Source organism: Mastigoproctus giganteus, chromosome 10, assembly GCF_048544385.1.
Source record: "Mastigoproctus giganteus isolate SK-2022 chromosome 10, ASM4854438v1, whole genome shotgun sequence".
In the NCBI taxonomy this organism is placed as follows: Eukaryota; Metazoa; Arthropoda; class Arachnida; order Uropygi; family Thelyphonidae; genus Mastigoproctus; species Mastigoproctus giganteus.
Window position 1 is genome coordinate 179,983,502 of NC_143584.1, and position 20,926 is coordinate 180,004,427.

The 20,926-nt window shown below is 37.6% G+C and overlaps 1 protein-coding gene across 1 annotated transcript in view; it reads left to right on the plus strand.

The window, feature by feature from the left end:
- LOC150079586 (uncharacterized) overlaps positions 1 to 20,926 on the plus strand; it is a 1,000,533-nt gene that overhangs the window by 155,600 nt on the left and 824,007 nt on the right. The window contains exon 3 of the mRNA XM_090383129.1: positions 18,704 to 18,784. Within this exon, the coding sequence (XP_090239255.1) occupies positions 18,704 to 18,784 (81 nt within the window). The remainder of the gene's footprint in view (positions 1 to 18,703; positions 18,785 to 20,926) is intronic.

Below are 20,926 nucleotides of genomic sequence, written 5' to 3' on the forward strand. Positions count from 1 at the left end.
TTGTTTCCTGTCATCACGCGGTTTGAAAATGGCCAATTCGAAGCAACTTGTCGAAGAACAACGGTCGCTTGTCACATTACGAGGAGGGCTAAAAGCGGGGTGGGGGGGGAGATAGAATGCATTCAGACATGAGACTAGGGTTCACCGAGTGGCTGATAGCGTTACATCAATGCCGACAAAGGGGATTTTTGTTCGACGGGACGTCCACGGAGGAAGGGGAGAGGTCTGTACAAGGGGCAAAGTGCGGTAGCTTAGTCTATAAGTATTTTAGGATAAGTGTCAGCCACTTAGGAATGTTAACCGCTCGTGACACTGGAAAGGCCATGCTCATAGACGACTCATGGGTTTTTGTGGGGTATCATTCATGGGGAATATTTGCCCCTTATGCTTTCGTTTCTGCTCTCTGACAGTTATCGATTCCCTTTACAGTTTTATCTCCCTATTCAGTGTGCTTTTAATCAGCAGTTACTCACAGCAAAACATGCCTGTCGCCACTAGATCCGCTCCGTTGTCGCCGTAATTGGTGACATCATGGCGGAATGTTTTGTTGTGAGTAACACCTTATTCCGGATGTTAATTTTTGCAGATATTTTACCGTCTATGGTTACTAAATGAGGCTTAGCCTCCTTGCGCGGTCTTTGAGCTACCTGCAGAGGTGCGGCCTACATCCATAACAGTGTTTCATGACCATATGATGGGAAAATATGATATTTCAGAAGGCCACTTTTCCTGCAAAGATTTTTGTTCCCTCTTCTTTCCCTTATCCGGTGAACAGAATAGAAAAACAAAAGAAGCGAAGTCTATTGTCACATTAACCTGTTTAAATAATCTGATGCCCGCGTGCGAAGAGAACGCCGCATTTTCAGATGGAATGAGTTTAACGAGCACCCTTCATTATGCTAATTACGTGTTAATTAATAAACCAATTAGGGCAATTTGCAGTGAATTTAGTGGGTTGCCCTCCCCCTTTTTATTGTTTCATCAAGCCATGATTCAGAGTTACATGCTTTGGGACGCATAGCCATAGTTGTTCCCTGCAGCTAAATGAAGATATATTTATGAACCATCATATGCTATCGAAATGAACTATGGGAAATTTTTTACTTTTATATTAATGTTCTGTCTTCTAGCTGTTACAAAAGATACTTCAAAATGTTATGATTTTGAGAAAACTCTAGAAGGCTGTGATATTAGCCCATAACCCTTTCTCGACATTCTTAAACCTCGCTTTCTTGGCTCCTCAGTAGTTTTATGAATATCGTTTTATTTTCAGCGCCTTCCTGAAAACAAGACACTCGTTAAAATTTTAATATCGTTTTTTTGCATTAAAAGAAAGTCGAAATTATCAAAATCAACCTCGTCTCTGGTAGTCTTTCGTTAAATAGTATTTTTAGTGTAATGTTTGAAGGGCATTTCCGTAATTAAAGTGGTTTGTCTGGTTTCAAGGAAAAAAAGTATGCAGTTTATGGGGAAATTTATTGTATGCTTGGCCGCCATCTACCGGATAAACCTGAAACCACGTATGTTATGAAATAGTAATTTAATTTTATTTATTTCTTTTTTTTTTTTTTCGTATTCTTCTGCTCTCAACAGTAGATTGTAGCACTAAAGAACAAAACTTCTTACGAAATTGAAGTCTTTACGTTTCTTTGAATGACTGTTCTTTGTATCATGTCATTTCTTCTTCCTCTCACTCTCCTTCTTTTGTTATTTCTCGGAGTATTTCATTCGCTTTTTTTTTTTTTTCTCTCTCTCTTTTTGTACGCCTTCAAAGGATATCTGAATCAGCAGCGGGGCTTGTGTGTGTATGTGCGTGCGCACACGCGCAAGAGATCACGTGCAGTCTCCTACGCGTGTTCGGCGCCATGGTCTTGGAGCATGTACGCTGTTTATAGTCAACGTACGTCAATAAAAGACATCAAAAGCAGATTTATTTTTGCGCAAGTTGGCTAGAAGTGAAATGTAAGAAAATTTTCGAGAAAAAAATCTACGATAAAACCCCAATTTGCGATAAGTTTGAGAACATCTTTAGTTTAGTTTAGTTTAGTTGTCTTGGTTTAATTATTTATTGGGCACAACCGGTGGTCCCGTGACAACACTATTAGCGATTTTTCATTCATAACGTTCCATTTTTAGGGTGGGTGGTGGTGGGGGGAGATTGTTGTTGCTGGAGGTTGACCAGATTAATCAGATTAATGAGGGTGAAATTCTCAGACATCTATTAAACGTGAGAGAAGAAACAAAGGGAAGAATATGGTAGAAGACAGTAAAACTACCGTGAAGAAAGGACCCTCGTGTGTTGAAACGATAGCATTCTCTTGTAAAAGTTATTATTAGCCATATGGTGTAAGGAAGCCCGAGGCTTATGCTGCACCAGCCAAAAAAAGTTACCATGTGAGAGAGAGAGAGACAGAGAGAGAGAAAAAAGAATGATGATTATGCTGAAATAGCCCTATACGATTTCTAATAAGAATGTAATTAGAACCGTAATTCAAATATAACTTTTCCGTTCACAATTGTATGAACTTCATTTTGTAAGTTTTGCTTTTTCAAGTCTTTTCAATTCTGTGCAGTCAGTCCTGGTTGATGTTTCCTCATCTTCTAGATAGTATATTTAACTGTTTTCTGATTTTCCGTTTAGCAGAGGCATGTGATGCAAGAAAGCAAGCTTATACAGCATCAGCCAAAAAAAAAAAAAAAAAAAACGACCGGTGGAAGTTTGTTCTAGCAACCAACCACCCTCTGGCTAAAGGCAAATTTCCGCACATCTGTTCTACAACTGTCTTCCCTCAATTTGAATGTATGCTCCCTCAGGTGCGTAATCTGAGCAAGAGGAAGAATCCTATCAGCATTCAGCTTGCTCAAACCATTCAAGGCTTTATACACCTCAATCAGATCACCTCTCAGGTGCCTAGTCTCCAGACGTTGCAGTTTGCAGAACTTAAGCCGTTCTTGGTAAGAGCAACTCTGTTCCCCTCACAATCTTGTTGCCCTTCTCTGTACTCGTTCCAGCAGCTCCTACAACCTGTCTGCACTGCTCAGAAAACTTCATATCTGACTGCACAATTACCCCCAGGTCTTTTTCATTCTCCAATACTGTACCCTGAATGTAGTACCGCACAGTTGGTAGGTTACTGCTACTCATATGTAGTACTTTGCATTTGTAAAAGTTTAAATTTCAGTTGCCACCTCTCAGCCCATATACCCAGCTTTTTTAGACCCTGTTGCAGTAGCGCACTGTCATTAACAACCATGTCAACCTTTGCCAGCCTGATATACCTTCATTAATATCTTTGATAAATATAGAAAACAACAATGGCCCAATACCGAACCCTGGGGGACTCCACTAATAACATTAGTCCATGAAGAACAATGTCCATTGATTACCACTATCATTTCCCATTCAACCATCCTTTTATGGATATTCACTACATAAAAAACTAAGAGGTGATTAAGAAATTTATAATTACCATCTTTCGAATATATTTTTATTTTTTATTCATTCTTTTTATTATTTAACATCTTGTATTATATCTCCTGTTCGTTTTAAACACCTTTCACTTGTTCCGTGATATTTGATTAACGCTTGTGTCCGGCCATCATTAGCACTCTCTGCTGAATACATTACAATTCAGATATTTATCGTTGTCTACGTGCTTGATCAGATTTTCCAACTGATCATTTATCATCGCATTTATATTAGGAATTTCCGCTGTTAGTACTAATAGTTAAGAGTTGACGTCTCTATATCTCTTTCCTTGAGAAGCCAGGTGTATCTAGCTTCAAAGGAATGTTTGACAGAAGTATGAAGCACACTTCACACGTTGCTCTGGCCGTTAACAAGTCGATAGATCATGGTAGCACTTACCTTACAGCTCATTACTAATAGCTTTATTGCAGGTGGTGCATGGCGTGGTTACCATAGCAGCCGCACTCAAGCCATTCACTTAATGCTTAGATCGAAGTCATTGCCGAATGACAGTGAGGAGACTAATAAATGTTATCTGCATCATTGCCAGTTAAGCGCAGTGAAGTAATTCACTATTCGATGACGGGCACTCTTAAGAATTTTAATATCTTTTTGCTCCATTTTAATAGACTTTAAACACAATGAAATAGTTGTTTGTTTTTCTCTAATTAGAAACAGCAAATGTTCGTGTCTTCATCACGCGAGCACTTCTTAGCGCCATCTAGAATCTATTGTATTTAGATAACTGTTTCCCAATTTTATTATTTAATCTTTACGTCCTCTTCGATGTTTGTGGTGCCCCCTGGCGGATCTGGTGTTAACCACATACGTAGAAGAAAGGGTAAAGCATTCAGCGCTAATTTGCATAGCCTAGGCGAATAAGCGCCTATTTTTTCTTCAACCCCGGAGCTACTTATTGTGGTAGCCATAATCTGTATTCTCAACACCAGAGCTATTAATCTTTAAGCTGTCAGGGAAAAGGATTTCCTTCGTGAAAAAGCGAAGTATCTTGAAAACAGCTCTGATAAAGTGGCTTCCTGATTTTTCTTACTCCAGTACCGTTACTCTGATTTTACAGAGTAATTAATCAGCGGATTTTACTCTTAATTGAAGTATCTACAGCATCATTGGTAACCCCTCACGTCATATTTATTAATTGAAAATAATTAAAATAATCTTTTTAATGTTTTAATTTATTTTATTTTATTTTTTTTATGCTAATGCAGCTGTTTGGTTGTGAGAAATATACAAACCTGTTTTTATTAATTACGATAATTAAATGTTGGGTGCCCCAAAGTACTTTGTCTTCTACAATTAATGGAAAGTCGCGAAAAACGGTGGAAATATTTGAAGTCATTCTGAGTGACATAAGAAGGAAATGTAGGGGAAAAACAGGTAAGCTTTTGATTGATTTCCTACATTTTTCTGCCAAAAAAATTTGCATGCCCCGTGCCCTCTTAAGGCAGTAAGAAATCTGAGCCAAGCATATATAGTAGCAGGTCTGAAGGTGCGCAAGCGACGCCTAATATATAATAATAACCAATATGATTGAGTGATCACGAAGTTCGAAAGAGGTCTGATTCTTAGTTGCTATTCTGGCAATTTGTTGGTGTGTACGATAGCAGGCAGACTTGAGCCTTCCGAAGGCAACAGGGCCCGAGGTTGCGAAAAGAAAGATCACGGATGATACGTACGTTACACTACAGTCGTAAGCCAAGAAATTTAAGGGATAGGGATTGGCATAACCTGAATAGGGCCAGATTCATATGCAGATTCAGATATGATGAAACCCAAAACACGTGAAGAGACTCCAAAATATGTAATTATACACTGAGTGAACACTGAATTATGACCAACTACCTAATACTTCGTAAGTCCTCGTTTTGCTCATAGTACAGCAGCTATCCGACGTGACATTGATTCAACAAGATGTTGGAAGCGTTCGGGAGGTATGGCCAACCAAGCTGTGTGTAATGCGGTCAGCAATGAAGGTATGGAGGTGATTGGTGTATCCAGACGCCTGATATGCTTTTCCATAGTATCCCACAAGTGCTCTATGGGATTGATATCGGAAGAGTTCGAAGGCCAATAAATATGCTGGAAGTCAGAACTGTGTTCCTCAAACCATTCCTGCATAACAAGTGCCCGATGGCTTGGCGCATTGTCATCTTGGAAGACACCATTGTCATTAGGAAAAAAGTGTAACATAGTGGGGTGTACAGGTCAGCAAGCAGTTGACGATAGCGGAGACCACTGATACGTTGTTCCACATGCACCAGGGGTCCAAGTTCCTGCCAGTGAAACGTGCCCCACACCATACAAACGCCTCCACCCGCCCTACACCTTTAATACCATGCATGATGGATCAAGAGACTCATGTTGTTGACGCCAAATTCTTACACGACCATCCATGGTGTGGAGTAAATAACGTGACTCATCCGACCAGCACACCTTCCAGTCTTCTAACGTCCAACTTGCATGCTCTTTGCACCAGGCGAGAAACCTTGGTTAGGAGAGGATGTCGTAGGGGTTGTCTGCTGGTATAGCCCATACGTGCGACGCATGGCTATGGCAGATACTGTTCCGGGTTGGCCCATGTTGTATTGGGTAGTCAACTCTTGAACAGTGCTGCGCCTGTTCGTGTCGTCGAACCCGGCGCTCACCTCTAACATCAACCTTTCGCTGACCTTTGCAGTTTTGCCGTCAGGTCGTTGTTTGACCATTTTGACGCCAGTCCTGGTACACTTTAACAACGGCGGCTCTCGAACACCCCCACCAGTTCAGCCGTTTGGGAAATCGAGGCACCAGCTCGTAGAGTACCCACAATCTGTCCTTTATCAAAGTCCTATAAATCCTTCCTTTTACCCATCACGCCCGGAATTTTACTACCTACTGAACCACTGACACCTTATCTATGCGACGTAGGTCGACTAACTGGGCACTCTCGTACCTCACGTGGTCAACGGGTCACATTCAGTTTTCATAGGGGTGGTCATAATTCAGTGATCACTCAGTGTTGTTTTATTGTTACAAAGGGAAGCAGCGAGACTCAAGCCATGGCTTATTCATAATAATAAAAATTTATTTTTGGCTAATGTCGGAATGCTTTCGAGAGGATAGTGTATATGTCAATTGACACAAAAAAAAAAAAAAAAACGGGAATGGCTTTGACAGTCTTTGCAAAGCAATCTGGAAAGAACCATCTGAATAAAAGCCACGTATTGTGTAATGATTCTGTACTTCGATCGAAGTGTAACATCAGTGAGACATGGCATGGTAGCAATCAGTTCTGAAAGCGTTTCCATTAGCGCATTATTTTTTAGTTTAGTGAGGATAGGAACTCTTACTTGGATTTCTGCTTCTGTAATTATAATTTCATCAAACTCGAAGATTTTTTTGAAAAGCGGTTCCGTTATAGAAATGCATAAATTATAACAATAAAAATTAAATAATTAATAATTATAATTCCACGTTTCTAAAGCGAGTTACTTAATTGATCTTGTAATGCTAAGAAACCTTACACCCAGAACATTCAGCATCTTAAATATTCTTTTTGCGGCTTGGTGCGCAATAATGAGTACTTAAAACTGCGTACAGTGTAATCTGCCTTTAATTTCTTAAAGAATTAAAAATTATTCACAGACGTTTCGTGGTATTTCCTGTACCACTTCTACAGTAAACTTCAGTAATGTTGTCCTTACGATACCGTCAGCCTTACTTTATATTGTGTCAGAATTTCAGGACTTGACTGAAGAAGTGGCACAGGAAGTATTGGCGCACTATGGCCATAGACGCCGATGCGCCAAAAAAATTCCCAAACAAACAGGAAGTAGCACGAAACATCTGAGAATATTCTGTAATTCTTTAAGAAATTAAAGGCAGATTACACTCCACGCATGATTTCACCAATTTCCAACATACCAAATTACTATTTAGACATTTCTGAATCATTTTAAGATTATGTTATCAGGTCAGCCCAAAGCAATAAATAGCATCCACTTGAAACAAATATTTCGAGATATTGCTGAAATAACTTAACAAAAAAAAAAAAAAAATTAAATTAATAAATACATTTTTATATATTTTCACTCAAATGTTGCAATTACAATAACATTCTGTATTAAATTATATACGCAGAAAAAGCAGTTCGAATTAGTACCCGATTGCTATAAACACCAAGCATGCTCTAGTTCCACTTTGATCTAGAAATGTAAAGGTGGAATCCCATACAGGAGTTTTGATATTCAAAATGTGAGCTCAGATCAGTTTACCCTGATTTCTTTAATTGCCAAGGTATGAGAGATACACCACAAGAGCAGTCTTGATATTAAAATTCTTTTCAAACTGATGCAGCGTTCCATAATGATGTGTAGTATTAAGAATTGGCTCTTGGAACAAGGGTTTTCAAATTCCTGGCACGACTAGTACGATGATAACTGTGGCAATTATAGTATATTAGTTGCTGATCTAACACGATTATTCATACATGATTATTTTATTATTAAAATAAACTCAACATATTGGCTATATCATTTAGCAATTTTTTTAAAATGGGATTGTTTTGTCCAAATTTAGTATGGCATACTGTAAAGCCGACCCAATCCGTTTCTGTAAGAAATTAAAGAAAACATTTTTGTTTAATCTTATTTTATTCATACTAAATTACATACTTGATAATTTGTAGGTATGCTTGTTTTTTTTATATTAACATTTTTGACATTAATCTTAAGTAAAACACTAAGTATTAACCAATAAGTATTGCTTTAACCATGGAATGCTACTTAGTATTAATAAGGTAAAATAGAGTTATGAAATATGTTTCATAGAAATTTGTGGGAAAAAATGTCACTGTTGCAAAACTTAAATGTAATACGGTGAAGAATATTTATTCATATACTTTATACTAGGGATACTACCTGACCTCCCTTACGATTACTTATATTTCACAACAGTGAGCGACCATGGATTCATCGTTTTGCCCAGGATTGATGGCTTTATCTTATCCTTCAATAATTTTTAGTAGTAATTTGCATTAAGTCATCTACTTAAGAGAATCAGTTAAGATGACACTTCAGAATTCACAAATGTCCTCAGTCGCTGAGCACAGAGTTCATTTTACCACATTTTCCTTATCGAGCAATGCTCAAATATCTGGAACATACAGTACTTCCATTTATATTTATAAATGTATTTTTTTCCCATTGCTAATGGGGGAACAGAATTTTTGTTGATGACTTTAATGGATCTTGTGATAGCCCTTGACAAATCGTTCTAATATACAAGTACTGTATATAGATATAAAATTTCATGAAAATCCATCCACTAGGAGTTGAATTCGTTACATGCTGGCGGACAGACATACGGATGACAATGGAATGCGCCTAATAATCTTCAAAGTGTTGTAAATTTTTCACATTTTTGTGAAATCGTGGAAAATTTAGAACTTGATAAATGCACTGCACAAAAGAATTTGGCAGTTCCCCTTCTAGCAACTGTCCTGTTATTACAAAAAAAAAAAAAAAAATCAAATTAAAAAAAAAATCGGCTTAATGGGTTTAAAGAGTGTTCTGTTAAACCAGATCATTAATTAATAATATTGTTTAGGGCTTATAATAAAGAATAGAATTAGGTCGTTATGGGGATTGTTTCGACTGTAGTATTCATTATTCCAGCGGTGTTTTATTTTCTTCTTGTCTGATCAGCTGTAAATACTAAAATGACTTCACACTTCGAAGAAAGAGAGAGGTTGGCATTTAGAGTGATGGTGGCCCTGCCTCTAGGTTTCTGCGATAAGGTAGTGAATATATATTCCAGCAACGCGCGGCTCTTCAAGTAGTAATAAATGTCGGGTGACATGACCTTATCGCTAGTGTGTAAGGGCCGAGAAAGATATTAATGAGTTATTTCATGCCTTGCAATCCACTTTTATTAGTCAAGATGTATTTATGACTTTAATCAATCAGAAGTAGCAAGATTTATTTCGTTTCTTGCTTTGCCGTTCATCAGAAGCTGATAATCACATTAAAAGATTTTGCTTCGGAGCACTTAAGGCAAATGGCCAGCGCAGTCCAGTTATCACGCTGATTTGATTGCATTGCATTGCGCTGCACTGCCCATTTGCAGATAAACTCCTGGTCTGTGAGAAGGTGTTTAAAAAGGGGGATCGGAGGGAAAGTGTCTGTTCGTTGTCATATATTCAAAAATTGTACGAAGCGATATGAAAATTAATTGGTCTCGCTTCTTTGATTTCTAACGGCGATAAAGGCGCCATCTATTAGCGATAAGAAAAACTAAACAAACCGGCAGTTCTTTACCGCTTTATTTACACAGGCTTCTTCCCATATACCCAACTGAAGATTTTAGCCAAGTTTTATAAGATATGCATTCTTGCGTTAATTTCCGCAGTATTTTCTTGTTTTCAGAAAGCATATAACGAGATTTTTCTGCAGATTCCGAAATAGGAACTACATTGTACTCGAGGTCCTTATATTAGCTATAAGAAGTTTCAAGTATTTACGAAGCAGTACAACCAAACAGTTTATTTTTTTCCCCCAATCGATATATCTCGAAAGGAGAAGATGCAGCTTGTACTTACTGCTCCATTCACCGTTGCTGCATTTCAGTTTATATAAAGTCGTTTTAGAAGAAACTTTCCACAAAATGTTCAGACGGTTTCTAGTGAATTTTAAGCTTTTTATATTCTTTGGATGCCGCGCACTTCTTAAGCTGCTTATATTTCGATATAAATCGATGCATTTCCCCATTTAGAATTGAAAGAGGTATATTTTTATGTGATGCCTCAGTCATCACAATGAGATTGAATCTAAATTAAACAGAGATTATTTCGAACAAAAATCAACTTAAGAAAAAAAAAATTTAGATTCGAATTATCTTTAAACGGCGAAAAGACGTCTCACAGAACTGCTACTTCCTTACTTTTAGTTTATCAATACGTCCAGATTTCTTTACAAGTAACCTGTCATACTAGACAAACTATTAGTATTTGCTTGGAGAAAACGGCTGATATGTTGACTTATAGGAAATATGTATGCTTTGAACTGTCGCTAGAGGGAGGTAGACCTTTTTAGGACCCCCAAAACTAAAGAATTTCTTAAAACTATGCACATCTTAAGAAATCGAATCTGATAATCACTAAAAACATTTATGCACTTATGTTTAAAAATAAATGCTGTGTTCATGTCAATTTTATGCTAGTTAACATTTTCTCCCCTTACTTTGTCTCTTACTGACCCTCCTTCGTACATTAAATAATTCAGAACTGGAGTTGTTTGCCTGGCACAGAAGTAGGTTCGCATTGTATGAGAGGCCTTATTAATAGTGAAGTGACTACGACAGCTGTCCGTCCGCGCCGTTTTGAAAACAGGCCTAAGTCCGATTCTCGTCGGAATTAAACTTGCTAGGGCGTTTTTTGTAGAGCACTCTCAAAAAAATATAGCTTTTCATCCCGAAAAACACACACCAGTCGTAGAATTCATGCAGTTGTTTACAGACACCGCCTCATCACCATATTTGCCTCTCACTTTTGATTATACTCTTTTATAAAGTTCAGGGAAGGTGAACTTGTAATGGTAGTACATCTCTTTATTCTTCTTTCCTTTCAAAGAACCCATATCTTTGTATATTAAAAAAAAAAAGAACAGGTCACTGGTGATTTGCATTTAACCCTGACATTTACTAACAGCCCCTTAAAGCCACTGTTTCCAGTAATCAGAGGTGGTCAACTCTTTCGCATATTTGGAAAATGATTTTTATTTATTATTATTTCATTTTATTATTATTATTTTTTTTTTTTTTCATTCAGGAAGCGCAGTTTAAATGGTTGATAACTGAAGTACCACGTTCAGAAAGTGAACAAAGAAAATTAGCCACTTAATATCAAGATATCTAACGGTCTGTGAATAATTACTGTATTATTAATAAGGGCCCTTTCCAATGTGAAGCATAATCAAACTGTGTAGACTTAATCCTATATGAAAACTTTTCTATTAGTATTAGTAATGGCCACATGGTGCAAGGAAGCCTATGGTTTATGCTGCACCAGCCAAAAAAAAAAAAAAAAAAAAAAAACCCTAATAATAATAAAATAACAAAAAATACATAAAATAATAATAACAAACAAGTTAATAATAATAAGAAGAAAATTTTAAAATAATAATAATAATTAATAAGAGAAAAGGAAATGGACAACCTATGCATTTCCCTCCTCCCTTAAATGCATAGGTTGTCCTCCCTTAGATCCAGCTGACCTTTGAATATCCCCAGAGAGTGTCAGCCTCTACTACCCATGTAGGTAACTTATTCCAGTAATTTATAATTCGCTGGCTAAACTATAACTTCCTGCAATCCAGTCTAAACATCTCCCCCCAGTAACTTGAAATTATGGCCCCTAGTTCTAGAATCATTTATAACCGTGAAAATTTCGTCCCCATTCATTTTACTTATGCCTCTCAGAGCCTTAAACATCTCAATCAAGGCTCCTCTAAGGTGTCTAGTTTCCAAGCTCTGCAACCCACATATTCGAAGTCTTTCCTCCTATGGACGCCCTTTTGCCGATCTTACCAGGCGAGTTACCCGTCTTTGGACCCTTTCAAGAAGAACAATTTCTTTCTTTAGGTGCGGTCTCCATACTTGAACACAGTATTCCAAGTGTGGTCTAAAAATAGCCTTCCTTATATAATGGGATTATGACGTCCTTCTCTCTACTAGTGATTGTTCGATAAATCATCGATAGGACACCATGGGTCCTGCTAGCAACCATGTGTAGACATGTATAGTATCTTATGTAGAACGGCACCTGAACGAAAGTTCAACTCCGCCGTTGTACACTGTGATGGTTACAGAGCACTGTAACAGGCCAGCAATGTGTGTAATATTATGTTTGTTCAGTGTGTTGTTGTTTCTGACCGTTTTGTCACCAGGCAGGCGATCGCCTGGAAAGCCTGCCCAGTGTCCGTCTACACCACGTGGAGGTAGGCCACAATTACGCATGTACCATGGCCAACCTCAACAGTCACGCACTGAAATCCAAAGAGAGTTTGGAGCCATTCAAAAGAACCCCGTGCCGGCAACAGCGCGCACGCACACACACACACACACACGAGACAGGACAGCAGAAGACGAAGAAATAAAGAGAATAGCATAAAGTAAAAATACATAAATAAAACAAAAAAAAATCAATAAATAAAATAAAAAAAAATAAAATCTTTATCCATGTCTTTGCCCACGTCTTTATGCAGTGCTGCCCAAAGTAGTCCACAAAGAGAAAAGGTGTACTGTCAAACAGAAGTAGTAATGTCATTCAAAAACAAGATCAACAGAAACAAGTTATAGATATAATTCTGTTAATCTGGAGCGGTATCAGAAGTCACTGGTTGATGACGGTATCACTGTGCAGAGGAACGATTGAGTTGTGGAGTCTTGATAAAGAATGAACCAAAGAAATGCAGCATCTGTTAAAATCTTCGTGTGTTCTTCAAAACCAGCAAAATTTTGGACATTACGTCATCAGGACGACAAACGAGGCAACAGGTTGTATTTTCATTTATGAAGTGTTTTCAATTTGATTGCTTGCATTAACACTGACGTTGAAAATCTTCCTGCGATTAAAAGCATCATTGCAGAAGGTTTGAAGGGCCTGGAAATTATTGATAGATATGAGTATCTTCTCACATCCAGGAGACAATTTTGGAACTGTCGCCTTAAGAGCCAATCTTAGGTTCTCGTAAATGCAGCATTCAAAAAGGATGTGAGGAGAGTCTTCCGGTAGCCCACATCGACAGGAGACTGTATTAGGACGTCTCAGTTGGTGGAGTTTTGCGTTAAGCGAACCATGTCCAGTTAGTATGTAGGAGGTAAACAGTGAGGATGAAAACTATTTTCTGGCGGACGATGAAAGTAGTGCAGTTACGTCGGGAACGAATAGCTCCTTTTTCGGTAGAATTCCATCTATTCTGCCAGGTGTTGTTCACTAACAAATTCCAGCATCCGGTTCGTTCAGTTTTGGGATCAGCCTGAGGGTTAACAATGATTCCTAGCAACCATGTAGACATGTATAGTATCTTATGTAGGACGGCACCTGAACGAAAGTTCAACTCCGTCTTTGTACACTGTTATGGTTACAGAGCACTGTAACAGGCCAGAAATGTGTGTAACGTTATGTTCGTGCAGTGTGTGTGTTGTTGTGTTGTTTAGTTGTTTCTGGCCGTTTTGTCACCAGGCAGGCGATCACCTGGAAAGCCTGCCCAGTGTCCGTCTACACCACGGGGAGGTAGGCCACAACTGCGCAAGAACCATGGCCAACCTCAACAGTCACGTACTGAATGTCCAAAGAGGGTTTGGAGCCATTCAAAAGAACCCCATGCCAGCAAGCCGGCAACAGCGCACAGGCACACACACACACACACACACACACATTCCCAGGAGACAGGACAGCAGAAGACGAAGAAATAAGGATGAGAATAGCATAAAGTAAAAAAATAATAATAATAAATAAATAAAAAAAAAATAATAATAATAATAAAAAAAAAAACAAAAAAAAAAAAAATATATATATATATATATAAGAAGAAAAAAAAAAAATATATATATATATATATATATATATAGAAAATATATGTATTAAAAAAAAAAAAGTAAAATAAAATCTTTATCCATTTCTTGCCCACATCTTTATGCAGTGCTGCCCAAAGTGGTCCACAAAGAGAAAGGGTGATTGTCAAACAGAAGTAGTAGTGTCATTCAATCATGATCGGCAGGAACAAATTCTAGATATAATTCTGAATTCTGTTAATCTGGATTGATGTCAGAAGTCTCTGGTAGATGACGGTATCACTGAGCAGAGGTTTAGTTGAAGAGAGTCTTGATAAAGGATGAGTCAGAGAAGTGCAGCATCTGTTAAAATCTTTGCGTGGTCTTGAAAGCCACAACAATTTTGTATATGACGTCATCAGGACGATAAGGCAGCGCACAGTTGTATTATGATTTATGATGCATTTTCAGTTTCATTTCTTGAATTAACATTGAGGTTGAGAGACTTCCTGCGATTAAAAGCAGCATTGCAGAAGGTTTGAAGGGCCTGGAAATTGTTGACAGAAATGAGTATCTTCTCACCTCCGGGACACAAGTTTGGTACTGTTGCCTTAAGAGCCGATCTTAGATCCTCGTAAATGGAGCATTCAAAAAGTACGTGAGGAGAGTCTTCCGGTAGCCCACATCGACAGGAGACTGTATTGGAAAGTCTGAATTGGTAGAGTTTTGCGTTAAGCGAACCATGCCCAGTTAGTATGTAGGAGGTAAACAGTGAGGGTGAAAACCATTTTCTGGTGGATGATGAGAGTAGTGCAGTTACGTCGGGAACGAAGTTTTTGGTGATAGCTCCTTTTTCGGTAGAATTCCATCTATTCTGCCAGGTGTTCACTAACAAATTCCAGCATCTGGTTCGCTCAGTTTTGGGATCAGTCTGAGGGTTAACAATGATTCCCTGAAATTCCGCAGAAATGCCTTTGCGGATGTAAAAGCAAAGCCCTCTAAACACAACATGCAAGTCAAGTGGTATGGTGCCTGCAAGAGTCTGTAAAGCTGGAGTTGATACTGTTCGGCAAACGTGAAGTAGGCTGAGGAGAAAGCAACGTTGAATAGTGGATAACTTGGTTTGTACTGTTTTGAGTGCAGTACGTCTAAACCAAAGGCTGGCAGCGTAGGTTGTAATTGGGATTATGGCAGCATTATAAAATAGATGTAGGGTTTTAGTGTTCAGTCCCCAGTCTTGTCTGGTAATTTGGAGCAGCATTGCGGTAAAACTCTTAACTTTGACGGACAGATGTTGAATATGCTCAGTAAAGGAAAAGCGGTCGTCGATGATGACTCCTAAAAATTTGGTGCTTCGGACAAGTGGAAGTGATTTCTTGTCAAGTTTTACAACTGGTGGTCTGCGATAGTCTAATTTGTGTTTAAAAATCATGATCTTCGATTTTGTTGGGGATAATTTTAATTTGTTCTTAGAGGACCAGGACGATAGTTCAAACCAGTCTACAATGCTCGGAGAACTTCATGTCTGACCATATCGTAATACCCAAGTTCCTTTCCTCCCCTACCGGCTTTAGTTCAACTCCGCCAAATGTATAAGTTATTTTGGAGTTACTGTTTCCCAGGTTACCTTACACTTTGCTGGATTAAAGCATAGCTGCCATTTTTCTGACCATCTCTGAAGTCTATCTAGGTCATTCTGAAGATGCTCTGCTTGGCGGCAGTCATTAACTACTCTACCAATCTGCAAATTTAGACATCACGCCCTCTATCCCTTCACCGATGTCATTTATGAAAATCAGAAACAACAATGGTCCTAATACTGATCCTTGGGGAATCTCACTTCTTACATCAACCCAATCTGAGGAATAACCACTTTACTTCTTTTTCAACTTCACCCCCATAATTTCTTTTTGACATAAAAGGTTTTTCTTCTGTAAATATCGATGCGAAGTAACCGTTGAGTTCATCTGCAACTTCAGTTGGGGTATCTAATTCTATCTCACGTCCATTACATAAGGGTCCGATCTGGTTTGTCCTTCTCTTCTTTGCTTTTATATATGTGAAGAATTGCTTATCTCCCTCCCCCCCCCTCTCGTTGCTCTCTTTGCTAGCGATTTCTCAATCTGCCTTTGCTAACCTAATCTTTTCTGTGGCACTATTACAGATCAATTTGTAGCTGTTATAGGCTTTAGTACTTTTTATTGCTTAACTTTTCCGTAGAACTCCGTGATCACTTCCTGCTACTGGTTCCTCTACTGTCAGCCCTGTTATGTCATCTGATTCATGGGTGATGATGAGGTCTAGGATATTCTTTTCTCTAGTACTTTCCTTGACATGTTGATACAAATAACAGTCATCTAGTTGATTTAAAAAATTTGTTCCCCATGTCGAGTTTCCTTCCCATTTTCTCCAATCAATTAGAGGCAAATTGAAATCACCCATAATAAGATGTCACGCTTACTTGCACATTCCATTTGCGTGTATCTTCACAATCACCTAGCCTGTAGATTACTCCCACTATACCTTTGCTTCCAACTATTTCACACCATACAGATTCTATACTAGCATGCGAAACGTCTGAATCCGGTAAAGCTTTCGTCGCACTGAGGCTACTTTTGATAAGAAGCATGACTCCATCGCCTTTTCTATCTTCCCTGTCCTTCCTAAATACATTATACATACCGTACTGAAACTCATCATCCTTTATCTCCGGGTGGCACCCCGTTTCTGTAAGCCCAATTATGTCAGCGTTACTTGTCCTAACCAGCAGTTCGAATTGACTCATTTTATTGACGACACTTCTGACATTACTGTATAAAATTTCTGTATTATACTCCGGAACGACAACCAAGTCAGTACAAATATTTATCGTATTTAGTAGTCACGGGCTTGAACCCCGGTCCACTCAAGGAACGCGTGTTATGCACTCTCGCTCCTCACCACTCGGCTACCTCAGGCCTAAAACAATTAAGACTTAGTAATCTCGTATAGTTAACTACCCTGACACACCCCTTAAAATTAGGCTCGCTTTCCTGGCATTTGTTACCCGCTCATTTGAAACGCTTTTGCCCTCAGAACATCTTGCTACTATGTTGCGTTGCAGTAAACAGATACTCTAGAGATATGTGCAAGAGTAATTTCCATGTTATATTCGAAGTTTTATAAACAGAAATATCCACCTTAGCCTCACCGGCTGGACAAAGTGTTCCCTGCCCCAGGCTAAAACTAATTTGCGAGTATTTTTACCAATTAGACAATCAAAAACGTAACTCCTTTAGTAGCAATTAAAGATGGTACCAATGTGGTAACAAGAAAAAGTGGGCCCCTAAGCAAAGTTTAGTGTGTGCCCCCGTGAAAATATTTCTTTTGTTAAAATAAAAAATACTTAAAAATTTTCCTAGAAGCAGCAGCAGCTATGAAAAAAAATATTGTTTAGACAATAGTAAATTTTTATCATAAACATAACTAAAAAAAACTTACATTTTTACTCAATTATATTTGTTTCTTTTTTTGGGCAGGAGGGTAATGGGCCCCCTTTTGGTCCTTGGTTCCATTGCACTGTATTGGCATAGTTACACCACCGGATGATACAAATAAAAAAATATTGATAAAAAGAAGCAGAGTTTAAAATACGAAAACTGTATTATACCTGCTTTTAAATTGCGTGATAATGAACATAACTGCTATGTTTAGAAATTTCCATGTTTAAAGTTGAATCTGCTGTAAGTTGAATATTATTGAGACAGTGTTTATAAATTTGCTTTTTATTGTGGAATAATTAAATGCTCTTACTTTCAAATTTTGGATTCGACATTGCATAACAAACACAATATGCAAACCTCTTTGCCAGAACTCGGCAAACACAAACTTCGCATCCAAGGGAGTATGTAGAATTCTGATAGATTTTAACCGGTCTACGTTACTCGAATTTCCTCTATAGAGAAATTAGCAGTTGAGACTTCATGTTCCTTTAATTCGCTTTAAATAAAAGAGGTGAGGTTGGCATAGTTCCCCCTTCTTGAAGCTGATATTTTTTAATCCACGAAGTAAGCAAACCGACCATAGCATGCGCTCAATATATAGATACAATTACCTTATGGCTTTTGTTGCCTAGATTCATATTCTTAAAAACAAAAGCTTTTAAATGAAATCGCCACTGAATTTCTTCCATATTTATCACTTGGAGGAGAGACTAGAGACTTGGGTATCCTATAACTGGTGATGGCCTCAATCTCTGTTCTGTCTTGATCTAAAAGAAAAATAGAGAGAGAAAAAAAAAAAGTCAACGTTATTTTCATTTATCATCTTTTCCATGATGTCACTGCTACTACTAGAAATATATTTCCTTTCGCGAACACTAAACTTATTATTCAATTATGATTTTTTTTGCATATATTTTTTCCGAATTTTTTAAGTAATTCAGTAAAACTTTACGAATAAATCCAGTTTTCTTAGAAGGTTAAAAGATGAGTCTTCAAAACATCCGTAATATTGATCGAGTGATATTCGCTACTATTGGTTTTTGTATTTGGAAAAAAAAAATAAATAAATCAAATAATAATAAAAAAATCCAATTATATGACTGCAGAAAGGTTCACTTGTTCTATGAAATGTGTTTGGGAGATTAAATGCATTTTTGTGTTTATCCTTCCGAGTCTAACAGGTCCGTTGTTTTGATTTTCACAGAGAGTGATTGGGCTACAGAAGAGAGTCAGTCTACCAGTAGCAGCAGCAGCGTTGGAGGAGTCGGTGGGGGACAAGTTCGAGGTAGTTTAATTTTTTTTCTAAAAAGTAGCCCGATTTTTTGTCACAACGAATTTTTTTTTCTGCTTGAAAATTTTTTTTTTTTTTGTTTTAATATAAATTCCAACATTCACCATCCAGGATCAACTGTTAAAGCATTTTTTTTTTTGTATATATGCCTTTATATTTATTTCTCTGGAGTTCCCCACCTTCTCACTCTCATCTCTATTTTTCTTGTTGTTTCTGTCTTGCTTTCCTCCCTCTTTTCATATTTGTTATGCATTTTTTCCTTTTTCTTCTTTTCCTTTCCATTCCCCTCTGTCCGTTGCATTCTCTTACTTTAGCGTGCTGTATTGAGAGACCAATAAAAGTAAACATGTATCGTGAGGTCAAAAATTAATTTCGAATTAACTTCCGAATGCAATGAGTACTACTTTTTTTTTTATTAGCTTTTAAGAAAATCATTATGCATTTAACGTTAATCTGGTTTGGAAAGTAACCACGTAGTTTATTACGTTCTCCGGTAGATGGCACCACATACTGTACAAATGTTTCAGTTCAATTTTTATCGTGAGATTTTTCTTGTAATCGAAACAGTTACTTCCTTGTGGGCGAAGAAGATAGTTAATAATGTCATGTAAACTAACTTTGTGTTAAAATTTGCATTTCGTAAATCTTTAAGAATGTATAATCGAAATTAAATATTCATGTTTTCTGCCTGTTTTTCTCGTATTATTCTCTGTCTATAAATATTTAATTTTCTACGAGCACCACTGCTTCCAATTAAGATGATAGTTTGTGTTTTATCTACATTTGAAACTCAGAAGTAAAAAAAAAAAACATTGCATATCCCGATAAATGAATAATAAATAACGTATTCTAGGAAAAATGTCTGCTTTCAGTTCTGCAGGAAAATAATGATGAAAAGAGGAATGGAAACTGTCAGTCACCAGTGATGTTTGCAGTCTAAGAAACGTGTAAAGTAGTTACATAAAATATCCAACTCTAACTCAGTATTTTTCAGTTTAATTTTCAGTGACCGGATCTAAATCTTCAGAATTGTTTTCTCATACGATAATTGATTTGAATTTTCATGGGTCATGCTATCGCAGTCTGTTAACTGTATCTATGAGATCAAATTTATAGCGATGAAATTTACTGTTTTATCTGTAGAAAATGGAGTTTTTAATAACTACTCAGTTGTTTTAGTGGCTTAATCCATCCCTGTTTTAGTTTTATTTCGTTTAATCTATAATATTTCTTATCTTAGACTTTGTATGCATACTAAGGAAATGAAGGGTGTGCACCTCGGTTTTAATTTTTATGCCATTCGTATTAAAATGTTGTAGTGATGCAAAGAAGAATTTACCAAAAAAATCACATTATTCCCGTCATCTCGAATTTTGCCAAACTCTCCTCTTCGGCACCTCTGCAGCCAACTTATTCCAATGTTCCTCAACACTCTGCCCGAAGGTAAACTTCATAAGATTTTATAGTTCTATCGTGTGGCTCTTGTGTTACTCACTGATGAAAATATTCCTGCTTCATTAATTTTACTAATCCCCATAAGGGCCTTATGTTCAGTTAACTCAACCCTATGGTGTTTATCGTTAAACATAACGATAATACTTAGCACTCTTCACCAACCCATTCGCCAATTGTTCCACCTTCTCTAGAAGTTCCATGCCTTTCTTTATATACAGCTTCCTGACCTGGATGTAATGTTTCGTGCTGTCTCACCATATAGACAAGAATGATTACCCTCTCTCTACTTTCAGAATTACGATAAACACAAGCGTTCTTCTTGAATACTATTTACACTACATGTTGAACTTCATGTCTTTCTGTATCATAATCCCCAAGTCTTTCTCACCCCGAACATCTTTTAATTCCCCCTCACGCAGTCTATAAGCCACTACTCGATTTCCATTTCCTCAAGCGTCATACCTTGCAGCATAGCCTGGTTCTGATCGTCAAGAACTTTCCCAACCTGTAAGCCTTCAGCAAACTTTGACTCCTTGTATTCTCTTCCCTTGTATTCCCTCATCAGTGTCACTTAGGAAAAGGAAAAATAAGCGTTCCGAGCACTGATCTCTGAAGGGCCTCACTTGCTACTCCAGTCCACTCCTAGCCTTGTTATGTTTGTTATTTGGTTTTTAGGAGCAT